The sequence below is a fragment of the Entelurus aequoreus genome, linkage group LG02 (genome assembly GCF_033978785.1).
Source record: "Entelurus aequoreus isolate RoL-2023_Sb linkage group LG02, RoL_Eaeq_v1.1, whole genome shotgun sequence".
Classification (NCBI taxonomy): Eukaryota; Metazoa; Chordata; class Actinopteri; order Syngnathiformes; family Syngnathidae; genus Entelurus; species Entelurus aequoreus.
This window is the reverse complement of record NC_084732.1, coordinates 31,213,486-31,231,957: the sequence shown is the minus strand read 5'-3', so window position 1 is coordinate 31,231,957 and position 18,472 is coordinate 31,213,486. Positions and strand designations below refer to the sequence as shown.

The following is an 18,472-nucleotide window of genomic DNA, read 5'->3' as shown; positions in this document are numbered from 1 at the left end:
CTACGTTAAAACACTCTCTACCTCTAACAACCAAAAAGCTGTGAAAACGATGATGCTGTGTTCCAAATTTACATTATTTACTGAACTTGTGTGACCCTATGTTGCACTTTGTTATATATATATATATATATATATATATATATATATATATATATATATATATATATATATATATATATATATATATATATATATATATGTATATGTATATATATATATATATATATATATATATATATATATATATATATATATATATATATATATATATATATATATATATATATATATATATATATATATATATATAAGGGCTGGGAATCTTTGGGTGTCCCACAATTTGATTCAATATCGATTCTTGGGGTCAAGATTCGATTCAAAATCAATTTTTTTTTTTTCAATTCAACACGATTCTTGATTCAAAAACGATTTTTTCCCAATTCAAAACAATTCTCTATTCATCAATACATAGGATTTCGGCAGGATCTACCCCAGTCTGCTGACATGCAAGCAGAGTAGTAGATTTTTGTAAAAAAAAACTTTTATAATTGTAAAGGACAATGTTTTATCAACTGATTGCAATAATGTAAATTTGCTTTAACTATTAAATGAAACAAAAATATGACTTATTTTATCTTTGTGAAAATATTGGACACAGTGTGTTGTCAAGCTTATGAGATGCGATGCAAGTGTAAGCCACTGTGACACTATTGTTCTTTTTTTTATAAATGTCTAGTGATAATGTCAATGAGGGATTTTTAATCACTGCTATGTTGAAATTGTAACTAATATTGATACTGTTGTTGATAATATTCATTTTTGTTTCACTACTTTTGGTTTGTTCTGTGTCGTGTTTGTGTCTCCTCTCAATTGCTCGGTTTATTGCAGTTTTGAGTGTTGCTGGGTCGGGTTTGGTTTTGGAATTGGATTGCATTGTTATGGTATTGCTGTGTATTGTTTTGTTGGATTGATTCATTTTAAAAAAATACTAATAATAATAAAATAAATAAATAATTTTAAAAAATCGATTTTTTTGGCCAGGATCTTCAGCTCTCACTGGATTGGTTCGCAGCTGAGTGTGAAGCGACTGGGATGAGAATCAGCACCTCCAAGTCCAAGTCCATGGTTCTCGCCCGGAAAAGGGTGGAGTGCCATCTTCGGGTTGCGGAGGAGACCCTGCCCCAAGTGGAGGAGTTCAAGTACCTCGGAGTCTTGTTCACGAGTGAGGAAAGAGTGGATTGTGAGATCGACAGGCGGATCGGTGCGGCGTCTTCAGTAATGCGGACGCTGTATCGATCCGTTGTGGTGAAGAAGGAGCTGAGCCGGAAGGCAAAGCTCTCAATTTACCGGTCGATCTACGTTCCCATCCTCACCTATGGTCATGAGCTTTGGGTTATGACCGAAAGGACAAGATCACGGGTACAAGCGGCCGAAATGAGTTTCCTTCGCTGAGTGGCGGGGCTCTCCCTTAGAGATAGGGTGAGAAGCTCCGACATCCGGGGGGAGCTCAAAGTAAAGCCGCTGCTCCTACACATCGAGGAGCCAGATGAGGTGGTTCGGGCATCTGGTCAGGATGCCACCCGAACGCCTCCCTAGGGAGGTGTTTAGGGCACGTCCGACCGGTAGGAGGCCACTGGGAAGACCCAGGACACGTTGGGAAGACTATGTCTCCCGGCTGGCCTGGGAACGCCTCGGGATTCCCCGGGAAGAGCTGGACGAAGTGGCTGGGGAGAGGGAAGTCTGGGCTTCCCTGCTTAGGCTGCTGCCCCCGCGACCCAACCTCGGATAAGCAGAAGAAGATGGATGGATGGATGGATTTTTTAAAAATGAGAATCGATTCTGAATCGCACAAAGTGAGAATCGCAATTCGGATTCTAATCGATTTTTTCCCACACCCCTAATATATATATATATAGCATTCTATTTTAGTTACTTTATTGAGTTTACAACTAGGGGATTGGGAAAAAATCGATTCGAATTCGAATTGCGATTCTCACAGTGGGATTCAGAATCGATTGTCATTTTTAAAAAATCCTTGTTTTTTTAAATTAATCAATCCAACAAAACAATACACAGTAATACCATAACAATGTAATCCAATTCCAAAACCAAACCTGACCCAGCAACACTCAGAACTGCAATAAACAGAGCAATTGAGAGGAGACACAAACACGACACAGAAGAAACCAAAAGTAGTGAAACATTAGTTACAATTTCAACATAGCAGTGATTAAAAATCCCTCATTGACATTATCATTAAGACATTTATAAAAAATAAAATGAACAATAGTGTCACAGTGGCTTACACCTGCATTGCATCTCATAAGCTTGACAACACACTGTGTCCAATATTTTCAAAAAGATAAAATAAGTCATATTTTTGGTTCATTTAATAGTTAAAACAAATTTACATTATTGCAATCAGTTGATAAAACATTGTCCTTTACAATTATAAAAGCTTTTTACAAAAAGCTACTACTCTGCTTGCATGTCAGCAGACTGGGGTAGATCCTGCTGAAATCCTATGTATTGAACGAATAGAGAATCATTTTGAATCGGGAAAATATTGTTTTTGAATCGAGAATCGTGTTGAATCGAAAAAAAAAATCGATTTTGAATCGAATCGTGACCCCAAGAATCGATATTAAATCGAAACGTGGGACACCCAAAGATTCACAGCCCTATTTACTACCCCCTGGCGCTGTTTTGTACTGTTTTTGTACTTATTTTGATTATTATTTCTCAATTGTTTGTAAATGTTGCAATTTATAAATAAATGTTTATAAAATTCAAAAAATAATAAATAAATAAATACATTACAATATAGCAATACTGACGAGGCGGAGCCAATCATTGGCCACAATACTGAACAACACGCTCTGATTGTTTTGGTCTGATCTAGTGTCAATACTACTGTAGTATTGATATTTTAGTTATTTTAGCCTTTGTATGCCTACAAAACTGCTTAATTTAGACCAAAAACATGGAATAAAAATCCATAATACTGTGAATTCGTACATTTCAACATTCTAAATGTATGACAACCCCGCTTTTTCAGTGTTTTATGAAAGCATATCTTTAGGACCATTTTTTTAAATTGAGTTGTATAAGAAAAAAAAAAGAAATTGCAAACTCATCCAGTTTGGTTATTTAACAACCTTGAAGACACTTTTTTTCCAGCAGGTGTTGAGGCTGCATCTCTTCAGGTCAGTGGTTTGTGTGTAAGTGACAGGAAAAAAATCTCTGACTCACTTGGGCACAAATAGTGTCGCGTTACCTGTTGGATTGTAGAACTTAAATATAAGATGTATTTCTTGCTGTTTTGGGAAAATTTACCTTACATAGAGATCAATGTTATTTCCAACACAAAATAAAATATTCAGTGTCATTACAATATATATATATATGGGTGTGCATGTGTATGAACACTCAAAATACAGTATGAGAAACTAATTTGCAGTACGAGTCAGTAAAAGATCACAATACTTAAAATTGTTTAAAAAAAAAAAAAAAATGAAATCCCCAAATTAAGTGACTGGAAAGTATGTGCACACTGCACAGTATATATTAGGATTGTAGCCATTTTTTATTTATTTATTGAGTATGTGGATTTTATTGAAATCATTTGTGGAACGAGATGTACATAGAAGATTTATCCTTGGCAACTCATCAGTTTTTACACTTGTAACGGTCAATCAAAGGTCTGTGTGAAGTCATAACACGTTATCGCAGAAATTAGGCTTTAAATATTTGAGGGGGGGGGACACTTAAGTTTTTACAGAAACTTTGAGAATGAAAAAAAATGCATTTTTAAGATTCAGTAAAACATTAATTACTTAAAAGGGCACTGATGTTAATGATTAAAATAATATTTAAAGTGAGTCAACATTGATCATTTTGCTGGTACGTGTTTCACTGGAGTAGCCAAAGGATCCAAAAACTAAACCCAAAGAACCCATCGTGCAAGAACAATGTGACAAACACAACTGGAACTCGTGAAACATGTTAAATGAGTGGAAACAGATGTGGGACACGAAAGGCTCATTGTAAAATATTTTCTTATTCACAGAGAGTAACTGAAGGAAAGACACCCATCACATCTTTTACAAAATTGAATACTTCCCCTTTGTCGTCTAGACTACTAGAAAACAAAATGTACATGCCTCCTATACTCCCCTGCTGGTTAAATTATGCACTGCATACACCTCAACGCGCTTGGGTTGGAATACTTTTGTTTGCAGCAATAAAAACATTCGTTTGACTGAAAGGCTGATTAATACTAAAGTGACATTCTCTTACACAACGGTAAGAAGGAAAAAAATGTATTGTAATTTTTGCCTACTTAGTTGACAGTTGGAATCCATTAAATAACACACTATTACAGATGTGTTGTTTTTCCCAACCAGACTGCAGGTGGAGAGCAAATGCAAACAAAAAACACTAGAATCCTAAAAAGGAAAATTAAGACCCAAACATCTCTAGAAAAGGTTCTTGTGAAAGCGAAACATGCTCTTTTTTTATGTCAGCTGGCACACATCCTGGTTTACTGTCAAGCCCAAGTCTGGCACATACACGAAGAGCATTGGCGCGCACAGGCAGGATACTCAATGCTCAGAGAAGTTTAGCTGTAATAGTGATACAGAGGCCCGTCTTGATAGTCCGTCCTTATTCAGGGAAGGCGGACCAGTCCAAAGGCTGTGTTTGCAATGTTCTTTTAATTATTGTTTGAATATGTGATGACCGTCGACTGTACAACGAATGGAGGATTAAAAAAAAAAACACTGTCATGCCTTGCAGTGGACGCTGAGGCGTCTAGCTGTGTTTTTAGGGTGCAGTGTCTTGTTGCATGCGTCTCTCTGCAGCTGCCGCCATGGCTCTACGTCGCAGCGTTGTGGAGTCAAGACTTGGGAAAGAGTACGCCTCCTCTTCCTCCAGTCCAGGAACATCCTCATCCTGATCCTCTGGACTCTTTGTCAGATATCTTCTACAAGTAAGGTCATAAAGGAGTGGATGCAAAACACATTAAAGTGGTACACCTAAAAAAGTCCAATACTAAAGATTGAATCAAATAGTACAAAACTCTGCTGGGTGAGCATCTCAATGAGGGACTTTAGGATGAAGATTAGAGAACGGCAAATGGAGCTTGTTGCAAAAGAAGTGTAAATGTCTGTCCAAGCTACTCAGAACAATACGGAAAACGTGACAATCAGTTGACAAAATGAATACAAATCTAACAAAATCTACACAGCAACAATCACAAAGAAACTATCCTGATGTACTGTAGAAGTGTCAGAGCGATAAGCATCTATGTCCAGGCTATATGGAAGGGCTAGAAGATTATGGCAAAAATAATAATCACGATTATTTTTGATTGATATTGTAATCACAATTGATAACACGATTATTCATTCTTTTGAACACGAGTATTTATTGTACTACCAAAACAAGACTAAAGACGAAAACGAAGACCACATGAGTATGTATTGTACTTCCAAAACAAGACGAAAGACGAAGACGAAGACGAAGATAAATAATAGTTATTTTACCACTAATGAGTATGTGCTTTTGCGTAAAATAAAATGTTTGTTAATTAAATGCAAAAATCCTCACATTTATTGGTGCAATACATCTTTGGACAATGTTGACCAGTATTTTAGGTCAAAGCATAGTAATTGTGTAAATGTATCAGTAAGTGCTTTAAGTATATTATGCTTGGGTAAGGTACTTTGTGGAAACCTTTATTTTGTTAATGCACTCAGACTAGATGTTGCGCACCGCGCTATTATTTTGAAGGGAGGAAGTGTGAGGAAGAAAAACTTTGTTTTTCTCAACTTGACAAGTAAAGAGACAATTTGAGGCTGTAAAAAAACAAGCAACCCTTTCAAGTTGCGACTACCGTTTTTACATTGTTGTTACATCCATGATGTCGTTCACAACTACACAAGCAGATGAGGTATGTTGTGGGTGTATATGGATTCTTCTTGCTAGCTTTAGCTTCGTAATTCAGCCACTGTTTCAAGGGGCCGTCTCCACATTGTTTAGTTCAGGACAGGGCGGTTGAGTGTGAAATGAGCGGTGCCGGACACAATATTTTCCCAAACATGTTCTTTCGCTCACAAGTATGTGTACGCACGCACGGACACACTAAGCAGTGCTACTAAATGAAAATAATTAGTAGCCTAGAACATTTTTGTAACAATATGATGTGTCTTAAATATCGCAATTTCATTATTGACACTCAAACAAGTTACAGATGTGCCCTCATACATATAAACACAATGCCATCATAAGGCCCACTGTAACGCTCAATTAAATACATAGAACATCTCTAAACTGTGCTAGCACTGTTGCTAAGTGTAGGGCTGGGCGATATGGATCAAAACTCCTATCCGGATATAGTTTGGCTCATAAACTAACCCATAAATAGAAAAATTAGTTGACGTAACTAAATATCTCCACCATGCCATGTGTTTAAATTTTCGGGACTGATGGGGATCCCAAATACACAAAAACAAGTACCAACAAGTAAGAAAAGTAGTTTTTTTATGATAGGATCCCAACATAAAAGGGAACTGCACTTTTTTGGGAATTTTGCCTCTCCTTCACAATCATTATGAAAGACATGACAACGGTTGAATATAAAAAAAAAAAGCATTCTAAATATTAAAGAAACGTAAACAAAGGTCTGCTTACAGCAGTGCCAATGGGAGCTCCATTGTTCTACCCATATAATCTGATAAATAACCATTCTAAAAGTGCCAACAATACTCCATTTACATTTTGAGACTTGAATATTAACCAAGTATTAGTGATATTGTTATTACAAGTGGTAACGCAGACAAACTATTTATAGCGGCGACGTGAACCCCACTGTTTGTCCCTATGTTTCCATTATCGAGTGGTCTGCTGTTTCCTTGCTTCCTTGGTCCCTGGAAGTTTATTCTAAGTAATAAATCATGCATCTCACCTGGACAGAAGAAGGCTGAGGACGTATTCAGATGGTTGGTATACTTTGACAGCCATTTAACCCGAAACTGGCGAGAACACGACACAAAAAGCACTTGTTCCACATCCGCCCCCCCAACCCGTTTCCACTCAAGGATTATGAGACATTCTTCATCTAAATGGGAATATATGAACAACCTAGCAGTCGGCAACCTAATGACAGCATACATTGTACAACCAGTGATGTTTTATTATTTTTGTTGGCTCTCATAAAGTCTGCAGTGAGCAGAAATCAGTGATGAAGAAAAAAAAAGCAAAGGTTGTGAGGCGTTTTTGAAATTGATCCGTTGTGTATGCTTAAAATGATCAAAATACGTAATTATTAAATGTTATTATAATTGTGCTCGTTACTACATTACATATATACTTACATCATGTATATAAAACCCTAATGGAGGTGTTTGGATGTTTTTAGTGTCTCAAAAGGCAGAATTGAACAGCTCCCATAAACTCCATTGTAAGCGGACTTTTGATCGAATTTTATTTAATACTACAATGCATTAAAAAAAAAAAACATCCATCATCATGTCTCATAATGGTTGTGAACGATAGGCAGTTCCCGTTTAAGCAGTGTTTTAAGATAAGAAAAAAGAAAAAGCCTCAAAAATAATATAAGAAAAGTCAAATATAATCTCCAATCTTCTTTATAAAAATATTTAGCTATGCTCAATTCTTCAGCTAACAAAAACACAAAAGAACAAAATGTGAAATAAAGTGCCCTGTCAGCAGCAACATGAAGTTAATTGACCATTAACAATGGTGTTTTTATAGGTAAACATTATTATAGGACATAAACACAAATATGTTAGTCAAGAACCCCTACCTGCCAACTGCTTCATGATGATGTGTGACAGGCTGTGTTATGAAAATCACTTTTAAAAAGTCATTAATTGTAGTTATACTCGTTACTTTACCAAAAACGTTATTCAATTACAGACGGAATTAGTCTTTTAATAAATGTAATTAATTACTAGGAAAATCAATTAATGTGTTACTTACAAAATAAACTTTAAATATCTGGCACAAAGCAGTTGAGATAAGTTTCATATACCTGTATATGACAGCATTGTGTGCGTCTGAGTATGTGCCTTCTAAAAGGCGGTGCCTGTTGCATTGTGACATGTGACGTCAGCGAGTCCACTCAGTAGACTTGCTTGAGCTGTTTTTGTTAGCTTAGCAGGTAGTAGCGGCAGTTTGCGGCCCTGACGGCAGCTCTTTTGAATCTTTCACTGGTTTGTGTTACCTCTGCCTAATAAATAGATTGCATGTGCTTTCATGGCTTTATGATCTTGCCAACAAACGCGGTATAATTTGAATGGCAAGTTTGTCACTTTGTCTGCAATTACTATCATTAATTTGTTGTGCAATATTCCCTCCGACCCTCGTAGATAAGAGTGGGCAGTGCAGTTTGTGTTAACACACAGCTCTCAGCGTAAGTGATCGATCGTTTGTTTTGGTTACGGTTTAAGTTCATTTCAAACATGCGATGCAGATAGGTGAACATTTTACTCTAGTTCTCATCAAGATTGGATGGATTTCTTTTAGGAGCAAAATGCGATTAAATTGTTTAAATCCCTTGTGTCCAGGGACACAACGGTAGGGGTTGGATTAGAACCTGGAACCCCCCTCAGTGGCTGGAACATTATATTAACAGAGGTGTAATGACAATAATTCAGCTGATGCTGCTTTTCCGGGCTTCTGATTAGACAAAATGTGCATGACAGCGGGTGTTGACTGTTTTTAAACTACACTCATGTGGATGGTTATTGTTTTAACCCTGGATATGCGTTTTTTTAAGTATCCGTATTCGTGTGGACATGGCCTCAAAGGCAATACAGAAGCAGCTCAAGCTTCTTCTTTATTTTATGGCAGGTCGTAAAGCTTTGTCTGTGACCTTAGGAGATTGCACTACTACCCTCTCAGACTGAAAGCACCAACCTGCGTGCCTGCTGGACCATTTCATCTTTCCGTTGATTTAACATCTTCTGCCTCTCCTCGGCCGACTTGGAGAAGCGACCGCCTCGGGCTTCCATGTTGTCAGGCTCGCTGAGCCCCTCAGCGGCTCCACTGGGCCCCGCCTGCTCTTCCAGTGCATGAGTCACCTGCAATGGGTTGCGCTCTAAGGCCTGTGCAAGTAGAAGAAAAATGTAAGGTTTATATTCTTATTCCATTATTTAAATTATTAATAAACAAGTGCAATGTTCAGTAAGGTTGCATGGACCTGTGCAGGTGGAGGGAAAGGCACCTGGATACGACCCTCCAGGATGTTGTCCGTGGTGACCTCCACAGAGCGGGTCAGCTGAAGGTCTTGCATGACCAGGTAAGAGGGCACCTGAGGAAACATCTCCTGGATCTGATGGGCCTGATGGGTGCAGAGCATAATAACAGCATAAAAGTAAAAGAGAGCAAAACAGACAATAAAGTTGCTATCACTCTCAGCGAACCATGAAAACTTTATTTACACTGTGGACGGTTTTGTTTACAATATGTACTTTGCGGAAGGTACACAGCCATGGGATCAGAAAAATAATCTATTTAATTTAAAGAGCACGTATCTTAATTAAGAAAAATGCAAATATTTGTTCAAATAAATTATAAACTCACCATTGCTGTCAGCTGAGAGTTGTTAGCCTGAGCAATTCCTAAGATGTTGGTTGTGTGCATCACTTCTACTGAGAAACTGGGAAGCCAGCTAGCAATACGAGACCCTGTGATGGAGAGAATGCCTTTTTATTTTTACTAGCTTAACACACTGTGGAAAAAAACAGTTTTCTGCATGTAGACCAGACCATCAAAGTGGAAGAAGTGGTTGTGTTGACTCATATGAGGTCTTGCATCTGCAGCCGCTCCAGTTGGGCCCCCGTTGTCTTCCATGCCCGCTCCCTGCTGCTGGCCTCTCGCCTGGTCATTTTCCCCGCTAATGTTCAGGGAAGTGCGACACGTAGGGCACGACGTGTCTTGCTCTAGCCAAGATCGCAAACAAGAGCTGCAAAAGCACACAGTGCATAAGACCACTTACACAAAGACACCTGTTTTTATTATCAAATATGTGCAAAATATTTTTCAGGATGTAGACTTTACAAAGATTTTCAACATTTTCATGTAAAATGTGCTCCATCACGCCTTATCATTTTTCTCTTTCCTGTTTACCATTATGTTCTATTATTGTAGGTCACGCAATGCCTAGCTATATTATGAAAAATATTACTTTCTTGATTTGAATTTAAGAGCTATAGGGCTACTTGTTGCTTTGGCAAATGATTTACAGGCAACAACATATTTCAATGTGCACAGAGATGTGTGACAAGAAATTTTTTTAGCAAATATTTAAACTAGGTATGTTCCGATTTTGTTGCAGATTTTGATTCCGATCTTCCATGAGTTCAATCGCACGATATCAATAACAATCACATGTATTACCTTTGAGTACTATTAACAGTAACAATATCAACACAATTAGAGATGTCCGATAATATCGGCAGGCTGATATTATCGGCCGATAAATGCAAATTATCGGTATCGTTTATTTTATTATCGGTATCTGTTTTTTATTTTTTATTTATTAAATCAACATAAAAAACACAAAATACACTTACAATTAGTACACCAACCCAAAAAACCTCCCTCCCCCATTTACACTCATTCACACAAAAGGGTTGTTTCTTTCTGTTATTAATATTCTGGTTCCTACATTATATATCAATATATAACAATACAGTCTGCAAGGTATACAGTCCATAAGCACACATGATTGTGCATGCTGCTGGTCCACTAATAGTAGTAACCTTTAACAGTTAATTTTACTAATTTTCATTAATTACTAGTTGCTATGTAACTGTTTTTATATTGTTTTACTTTCTTTTTTATTCAAGAAAATGTTTTTAATTTATTTATCTTATTTTATTAATTTTGTAAAAAAGGACCTTATCTTCACCATACCTGGTTGTCCAAATTAGGCATAATACTGTGTTAATTCCACGACTGTATATATAGCGGTATCGGTTAGAATAGAATAGAAAGTACTTTATTTATCCCTGGGGGAAATTCAGCACCACAGTTCGCTCACAATAGACAATAATAATTATAAATAATATAATATATATAATATATATATAATATATAATATATAAATAATATAAATATATTCTACATATACTCTACATTTAAGTGCAGTCAAGGAACATATGCATTAAACAGTCTGATGGCTGTCGGTATGAAGGACCCCCTGTGTCGTTCCGTGTTGCATTTTGGGAGTCTGAGCCTTCCACTGAACGTGCTCATTCTCCCTGCAAGGTCCGAGTGTAGTGGGTGGGAGGTGTTGTCCATAATGGCTAGGAGTTTTGCTAGAATTCTCCTCTCTGACACCACCGCCATTGAGTCTAGCTCCACTCCCACCACATTACTGGCCTTCTCTACCAACTTGCCCAGTCTGTTTGATATCGGTATCGGTTGATATCGGTAATTAAGAGTTGGACAATATCGGAATATCGGATATCGGCAAAAAGCCATTATCGGACATCCCTAAACACAATACTTATCCTTATGGTCTTTTATCACATACAATATTTTGATCACAATTAGGGCGGGCGATATATCGAATATACTCGATATATCGCAGGTTTGTCTCTGTGCGATATAGAAAATGACTATCGTGAGTATTCGAGTTTACGTTCTCACGCAGTTGCTTTTAGCTGCGGGCATTACACTTCAGGCGTTTCTCACTCTTTCTTGTCTGTCCTCACAGAGACATAAAACAAGCGCACCTTGTTACATACGTCAAATACTGTCGCGCGTGTAACGTCATACGCCCCCGCGGACCAAAGAGGTAGCAGAATGGGTAAAGTTAGCGGAGTGGTGCGAGTGGTAATACGAGAGACAGAAGGTGCGAATCTGGTAACAAATGAAGGAAGAAGAATTAATTCCCAAGAAAAACAGCACGGGGTCCATCATCTGGCGGTGGTTTGGCTTCAAGCGGAAAGATGTTTAATAGACAACCGTAATATGTCAAGTATGCGGCAAAAGCGTTGCTACAAAAAGTAGCAGCACTACTAAGCAACCAGCACTGACCCAATTGAGCCTGGCGTCTTCAATTTCCAGATCAACACGATCGATGCCACACCCACAAAATGCCCAAGCAACCATTTCCACTTCAACACCGTATGAAAAAAATAGTTAACAACAGAAGGAGATAACGTCCGCAGTAACCTACCACATAGCGAAGGACATACACTATTTGATTTCCTATTATGCAGCTCATTTTTATTGGACAGTTATTGAAATATCTTGTGTGAAATCGTGCACAAAAGTGCATTTTATTAGTTTTAAACTATTGTAGTGGCGTTCTGGACAAAAAGTGCACTTTAATTTAGTGTTGTTTAGATATGTCGACTTAGTGACATCATCCACAAAAGTGCACTCATAGCTTGTTTTAAAGGCCTACTGAAATTTTTTTTTTTTATTTAAACGGGGATAGCAGATCCATTCTATGTGTCATACTTGATAATTTCGCGATATTGCCATATTTTTGCTGAAAGGATTTAGTAGAGAACATCGACGATAAAGTTCGCAACTTTTGGTCGCTGATAAAAAAAGCCTTGCCTGTACCGGAAGTAGCGTGACGTCACAGGTTGAAAGGCTCCTCACAATTCCCCATTGTTTACACCAGCAGCGAGAGCGATTCGGACCGAGAAAGTGACGATTACCCCATTAATTTGAGCCAGGATGAAAGATTCATGGATGAGGAACGTCAGAGTGAAGGACTAGAGTGCAATGCAAGACGCATCTTTTTTCGCTCTGACCGTAACTTAGGTACAAGCTGGCTCATTGGATTCCACACTCTCTCCTTTTTTTATTGTGGATCACGGATTTGTATTTTAAACCACCTCGGATACTATATATCCTCTTGAAAATGAGAGTCGAGAACGCGAAATGGACATTCACAGTAAATTTTATCTCCACAACAATACATCGGCGAAGCACTTTAGCTACGGAGCTAACGTGATAGCATCGGCCTTAACTGCAGATAGAAACAAAAGAAATAAACCCCTGACTGGAAGGATAGACAGAAAATCAACAATACTATTAAACCATGGACCTGTAAGTACATGGTTAATGCTTTCCAGCCTGGCGAAGCTTAACAATGCTGTTGCTAACGACGCCATTGAAGCTGACTTAGCAACGGGACCTCACAGAGCTATGCTAAAAACATTAGCTATCCACCTACGCTGGCCAGCCCTCATCAACACCCGTGCTCACCTGCGTTCCAGCGATCGACGGAACGACAAAGGACTTCACCCGATCATCAATGCGGTCGGCGGCTAGCGTCGGATAGCGCGTCTGATATCCAAGTCAAAGTCCTCCTGGTTGTGTTGCTGCAGCCAGCCGCTAATACACCGATCCCACCTAAAGCTTTCTTCTTTGCAGTCTTCATTGTTCATTAAACAAATTGCAAAATATTCACCAACACAGATGTCCAGAATACTGTGGAATTTTGCGATGAAAACCGAGCTTTTTGTATTGGATACAATGTGTCCGAATACTTCAGTTTCAACGATTGACGTCACACGCATACGTCATCATACAAAGACGTTTTTAACCAGAAGTTTAGCGGGAAATTCAAAATTGCACTTTATAAGTTAACCCGGCCGTATTGGCATGTGTTGCAATGTTAAGATTTCATCATTGATATATAAACTATCAGACTGCGTGGTCGGTAGTAGTGGGTTTCAGTAGGCCTTTAAAATGTCTCTGACAATCTTGCACTTTCTGTTTTGAAATTACATGAATGTTTGTGCCACTGCTTAATAACTGTTTAATAAAAACAGTTTTGGTAAATTAACTTAGTTGTGATTTCCCTCTCTGCATGGAAGCTTAAAATTAGCATATATTATTGCAGTATGAACAAGAATATTTAATGTAGACAGAAATAATCATCATACTGCTGTGATTATATGCATCAAGTTTTATTTCAAGGCTTAGGCAAAATATGGAGATATATATCGTGTATCGTGACATGGCCTAAAAATATTGAGATATTAATAAAAGGCCATATCGCCCATCCCTAATCACAATACAGTCAATAATACACAATAACTAAATACAAGTAAAAACTACTATGTACTTTTCATTTTAATCCTTTGGTTTTTTCCCTCAAAGTCGCCCTGTGTCCAGGACATTATTTCTGAAATTGTAAACATAAAAATAAAAATCTAGACTTCTTGAAGCACTTCTTCTTAGCCTTGTCCTGCAGTGATAATGATACATGAAAATGAAACATAGGATACGAAAGAATGTAGTTTATTTGGCACAATGGAGGTGATTATATCAACTAAGCTAATAACCGCCTCTGTCAGTCGAGTGACGAAAAATAAATAAAGTATCAGGTCAGATGTGATCAGCTTTGAAAAGCATTAATCGGCAGTGGCCCAAAAAACGGCCGATCGATCGGCACATTCCAAATTCAAACAAGGGAAAACTATCCTAAAATGTTCTGTTTCATCCAGCAAACAATTAAATTCCATTAAAGTCTGATAGTCTTGTACTGACAAGCAAATACCTGATTGAAAAACAAGTAAATAATCCTATGCAAAACAGCTTTAAAATAATTTTAATGAATGACTTACTTATGGAAGAGGTGACCACATGGAAGTTTGCGTGCTGTCAACATGGTATCCCAGCAGATGGCACAATCATCATCATTAGCTGCCAGCTCCTCTGCAGTCGCAACACCAAATCTGTATCAAAGAGTAACAAAATATTAAGCATGTTAACTATGAAACAACTACTACTACTATACTTTCATCAATGAACAATACATCTACATTTATTTGCCTTCACCTGGCCTCCATGTTGTTGATGACACGAAGGTAGTTCTTGTGCCTACGGATGCGGCGCTGGACCTCGTGGAAGAGATAACGCAGCTGCATGAAGATGACCAAACTCGCCATGGACAGCCAGATGTTCCCGAAAAGCTGATGTGACAAATATTGACAGAGAATGTCGACCACTCGAGAAAAAGGTATTCACAGACTTTGCTGACATGCCGATTCACTGTCTCACCAGCATATGGATATGATGCATGAGGTCTAGAAAGAGCATAGCCAGCTCCATAGTGAAGTCTGTATAGTAAACATAGGTTCCTTTACTCTCCCATGTCCCTGGATGGTTCAGGTCCCACAGGTGTATGGAGTACCTGCACAGAAACACACAGAAGATGCTTGAACATGATGATGGGGGTATGTAGGTGAGAAATAATGATGGTAAAACACTGTGTATTATTAAATAATACTCAAATAAAAATAGGTTAATTACATAATTGCTATAAAAAGACTTAAATTTTAAAAAACGCACAAAGGTACTGCCAGGAAACAGTGTGATAAGTTGTGATGATTGACCGTTCCTCTGACTTGTGTCAAATAAAATGCCTCTGTGGAACAAAGAGGCTATTGTAAACAAATTATACTGCTTGGATTATCTCCGCCAAACCTGGATCTAAATCTGCCATATCCTCTCATGGTGCATTACTGTGTGCACATGCATGCATGCCTTAAAGAGGCTTTAAAGGGGACTTACCGCATAATGACGTGCCCTGTGCGAACGGTCACCAGCAGACACTGACAAGACAAAAGTAGACAGGTCATTAAAAGTTGTAAAACAACCAAGGCATTTACACAAACCAAGCGTGTGCCTTGGTCCCTACCTCTGCGGCCATGAAAGACAGGGTGTGCATACCATGGGATGCTCCCAACAGGCCACAGACCACAGCCAGACCACAGCAGTCCAGCAAAAGGGAGACCAGAAGACACATCACTCGCACGTGACTGTTCATGGGCGTGGAGGGAGAGAACGACAGCTGGGACGACAAAATAAAAAAAGATAGAATGGTTAAAAGTAGGACTTTGACTTGTTAAAAACATCCCCACAAACTGCATTTCCCACCAAGCGAGTGTGTAGTTTTCTTATACAAGTTTACTTGTATTTTCAAGTCTGATTGTTCTGACACCATTGCCATACATTATGACAGGGACAGTCAAGAGTACCTCACAATACAACACATGGCTCACAATAGCGATAATCTCAGTACTGTATGGCGGTACTGCGATATATAGCTTTTAATAACCAACAATATACTGTATCTGTGGGTTTATACTGTAGGGTTGAAACATAAACAACTTACACACTGCAAAGTCCTTATCCGGCTTTGTCCCACACATATTAGAAAACCCAAAGTGGGTCCACAATTTTGATTTAAACAATGCCAATGCATCAATTTTACTTCACCGCTTGAGTCTTCCATATTAGCCTTTTTTTTCTTGTGCGACTTCAGCCCCTCCGAACATGTAAAACTGTGACACAACCCACTGAGGAGGAATGATGAAAGAAGTTTCTAGCAAAAAAAATATCCCGCATCAATAATGATATTGCAAGTTTAAACATGGCGACAGTTCACCATAGACCTACGCAATAAACTGATTTTATTGCTATTTTATCATGCTTTTTATAATTTTTTTGTAGTAGTAATAAAAGTGTGGATCCCTCGATATATGTCAAAGGAGTTGACATTCAAAGAACAACATATATTTTGGGTGTTATGACTGATGACAATAAGTCATTGAAATTACATAAATTACACAAAGGTTAAATATTTAAAAGTATTGCTATTTTATATAAGGTTAAAGAATTGCCAAATAAAAACGCATTGTATATTTTGTATAGTTCACTGATTGTACCATATCAAACATATTACATTGAAGTGTAGTGCCTTTAAAACATTTAAATCCAAGCTTCCTTTTACAGAAAAGAGCTGTAAGAGTCATTAGCGAATATGGATACAGGGAAATCACAAACCCAATAACTAAACAGTTACATTTATTTAATGAACTGGTATAGAACAACATGTAAAACCCAAAAATATTCTACCAAACAACATTCAAAACATATTTGTAAGAGAAAGTAATTATAACCTAAAAGGAATAGAGATTTTTAATAAATCCCATTTTCGAACAGTGATTTATGGAAAGATGCATTGTAATTAAAGGCGTTGAACAAAATGTCTATTTCTATCTGTATTTCAAAAAAAAATCATGGCGATGAAAAAATAGGACTGAGTAACTTGATGTTTTTATTTTTTTGTTGTACGTGTTAAAATAGAAATATGGCCTTACTACTCTTCTGAGTTGAACGGTGAATGTTACATTTGTGTGAATAAGGGAGAGATACTAAAAGTTTATACTTCTTTCAGCTCCTTTTCATTCATGATTTACTTTTTTAAGTTGTATCAATTTTTTATTTAATATTGAGTTAAGCTTGCACCCTCTGTCTCATTTCCTTAGCGGACATTCACACACAAAACACACACACACGTTTTCCCTTAGTGTGATCAGTGGTTTGGATTTGCAGCAAAAGATGTGGACAAGTGACTTCATGCCGCAAAGTTAGTAGAAAAAAGGCAGTAGCACAACAATCTTTTCCAGAATTTCAAACAAAGGCATCCAGCCGAGAGGGGGGAAAATGGAACTTTGTACAAGGTGAACAAGACCCCAACAACAAATAAAGTTCCGCTAAAAAGCAGCTTATTGTGGTGGAATAGTTAACTTTTTTGCTGCAGGAGAATGAGACTTGTTGAGAAGTACAAAGTTAGCAGTCAGTATTTGTTTCTACAATTTGGTGAATATAAGCCAATAAGTAGAAATACACAAGCAGTTTTCTGTCAATGTTGTTCTGTTAAAATCTAATTTGATAAAAGTTTGTACGTGTTCGCTCTGCTATCTTTCGTTAGTCTGTCAATGAGCTGGTCAACTGTATGTTAGCATTAAGCTAGCGGCATTACAGCCAACTTTCATTCTGTGTAATTAATTGTATTGCTTTTTTCAATGTATAACAAACTTTAATGTTGATTTATCGTGATTCCTACATGTATGTAGGGATGATGTTCGAAACTGGTTCTCCCGGTTGTTCGATAAGAAAAGAACCGATTCCTTGGACTCGAATCCCTTTTTGAGAACCGGTTCCCGTTATCGAGGCCTCTATAGTAAAGAAAAAGAGTTGGTTCTTTATTCGAATCTCTGGGGACGAATCCCGTCTCACAGAAAATGCCTTGTGGCACATCCCAGAAAATGACGTAGCTCAGTCATTAGGCGGCAGATACAGAAGCAGCAACAAGGTTTATTATATATATACTATTTTGTATTCTATTTTAGTTACTTTCAATTTACAACCCCCTGGCGCTGTTTTGTACTGTTCTGTACTGTTTTTGTTTTTCGTCTGTTTGTAATTGAAATGTATTAATAAAGGTTTAAAAAAATAATAATAATAAATAAAATGTTTTAAAAAAAAGAAAGAAAAAAGAAGCAGCCGGAAAAAACGCCTCAAGACATGGCTTCATTTTACAAAACAATACGACGAGGAAACGGCTATCTGCAATTATTGCCAGGCTTCGCTCTCATGTAAGGGGGGAAGCACAACAAGC

General features: G+C 37.7%; 1 protein-coding gene across 1 annotated transcript in view; it reads right to left on the bottom strand.

Moving 5' to 3' along the window:
• Window positions 1-3,594: 3,594 nt before the first annotated feature.
• LOC133632607 (E3 ubiquitin-protein ligase AMFR-like) overlaps window positions 3,595-18,472 on the bottom strand; it is a 25,129-nt gene continuing 10,251 nt past the window's right edge. The window contains exons 5-14 of the mRNA XM_062025121.1: window positions 15,704-15,856; window positions 15,577-15,617; window positions 15,064-15,196; window positions 14,842-14,975; window positions 14,628-14,738; window positions 9,795-9,991; window positions 9,610-9,713; window positions 9,227-9,367; window positions 8,944-9,131; window positions 3,595-4,984 (exon numbers count right to left, since the gene is read on the bottom strand). Of these exons, the coding sequence (XP_061881105.1) occupies window positions 4,825-4,984; window positions 8,944-9,131; window positions 9,227-9,367; window positions 9,610-9,713; window positions 9,795-9,991; window positions 14,628-14,738; window positions 14,842-14,975; window positions 15,064-15,196; window positions 15,577-15,617; window positions 15,704-15,856 (1,362 nt within the window). The 3' untranslated portion in view covers window positions 3,595-4,824. The remainder of the gene's footprint in view (window positions 4,985-8,943; window positions 9,132-9,226; window positions 9,368-9,609; window positions 9,714-9,794; window positions 9,992-14,627; window positions 14,739-14,841; window positions 14,976-15,063; window positions 15,197-15,576; window positions 15,618-15,703; window positions 15,857-18,472) is intronic.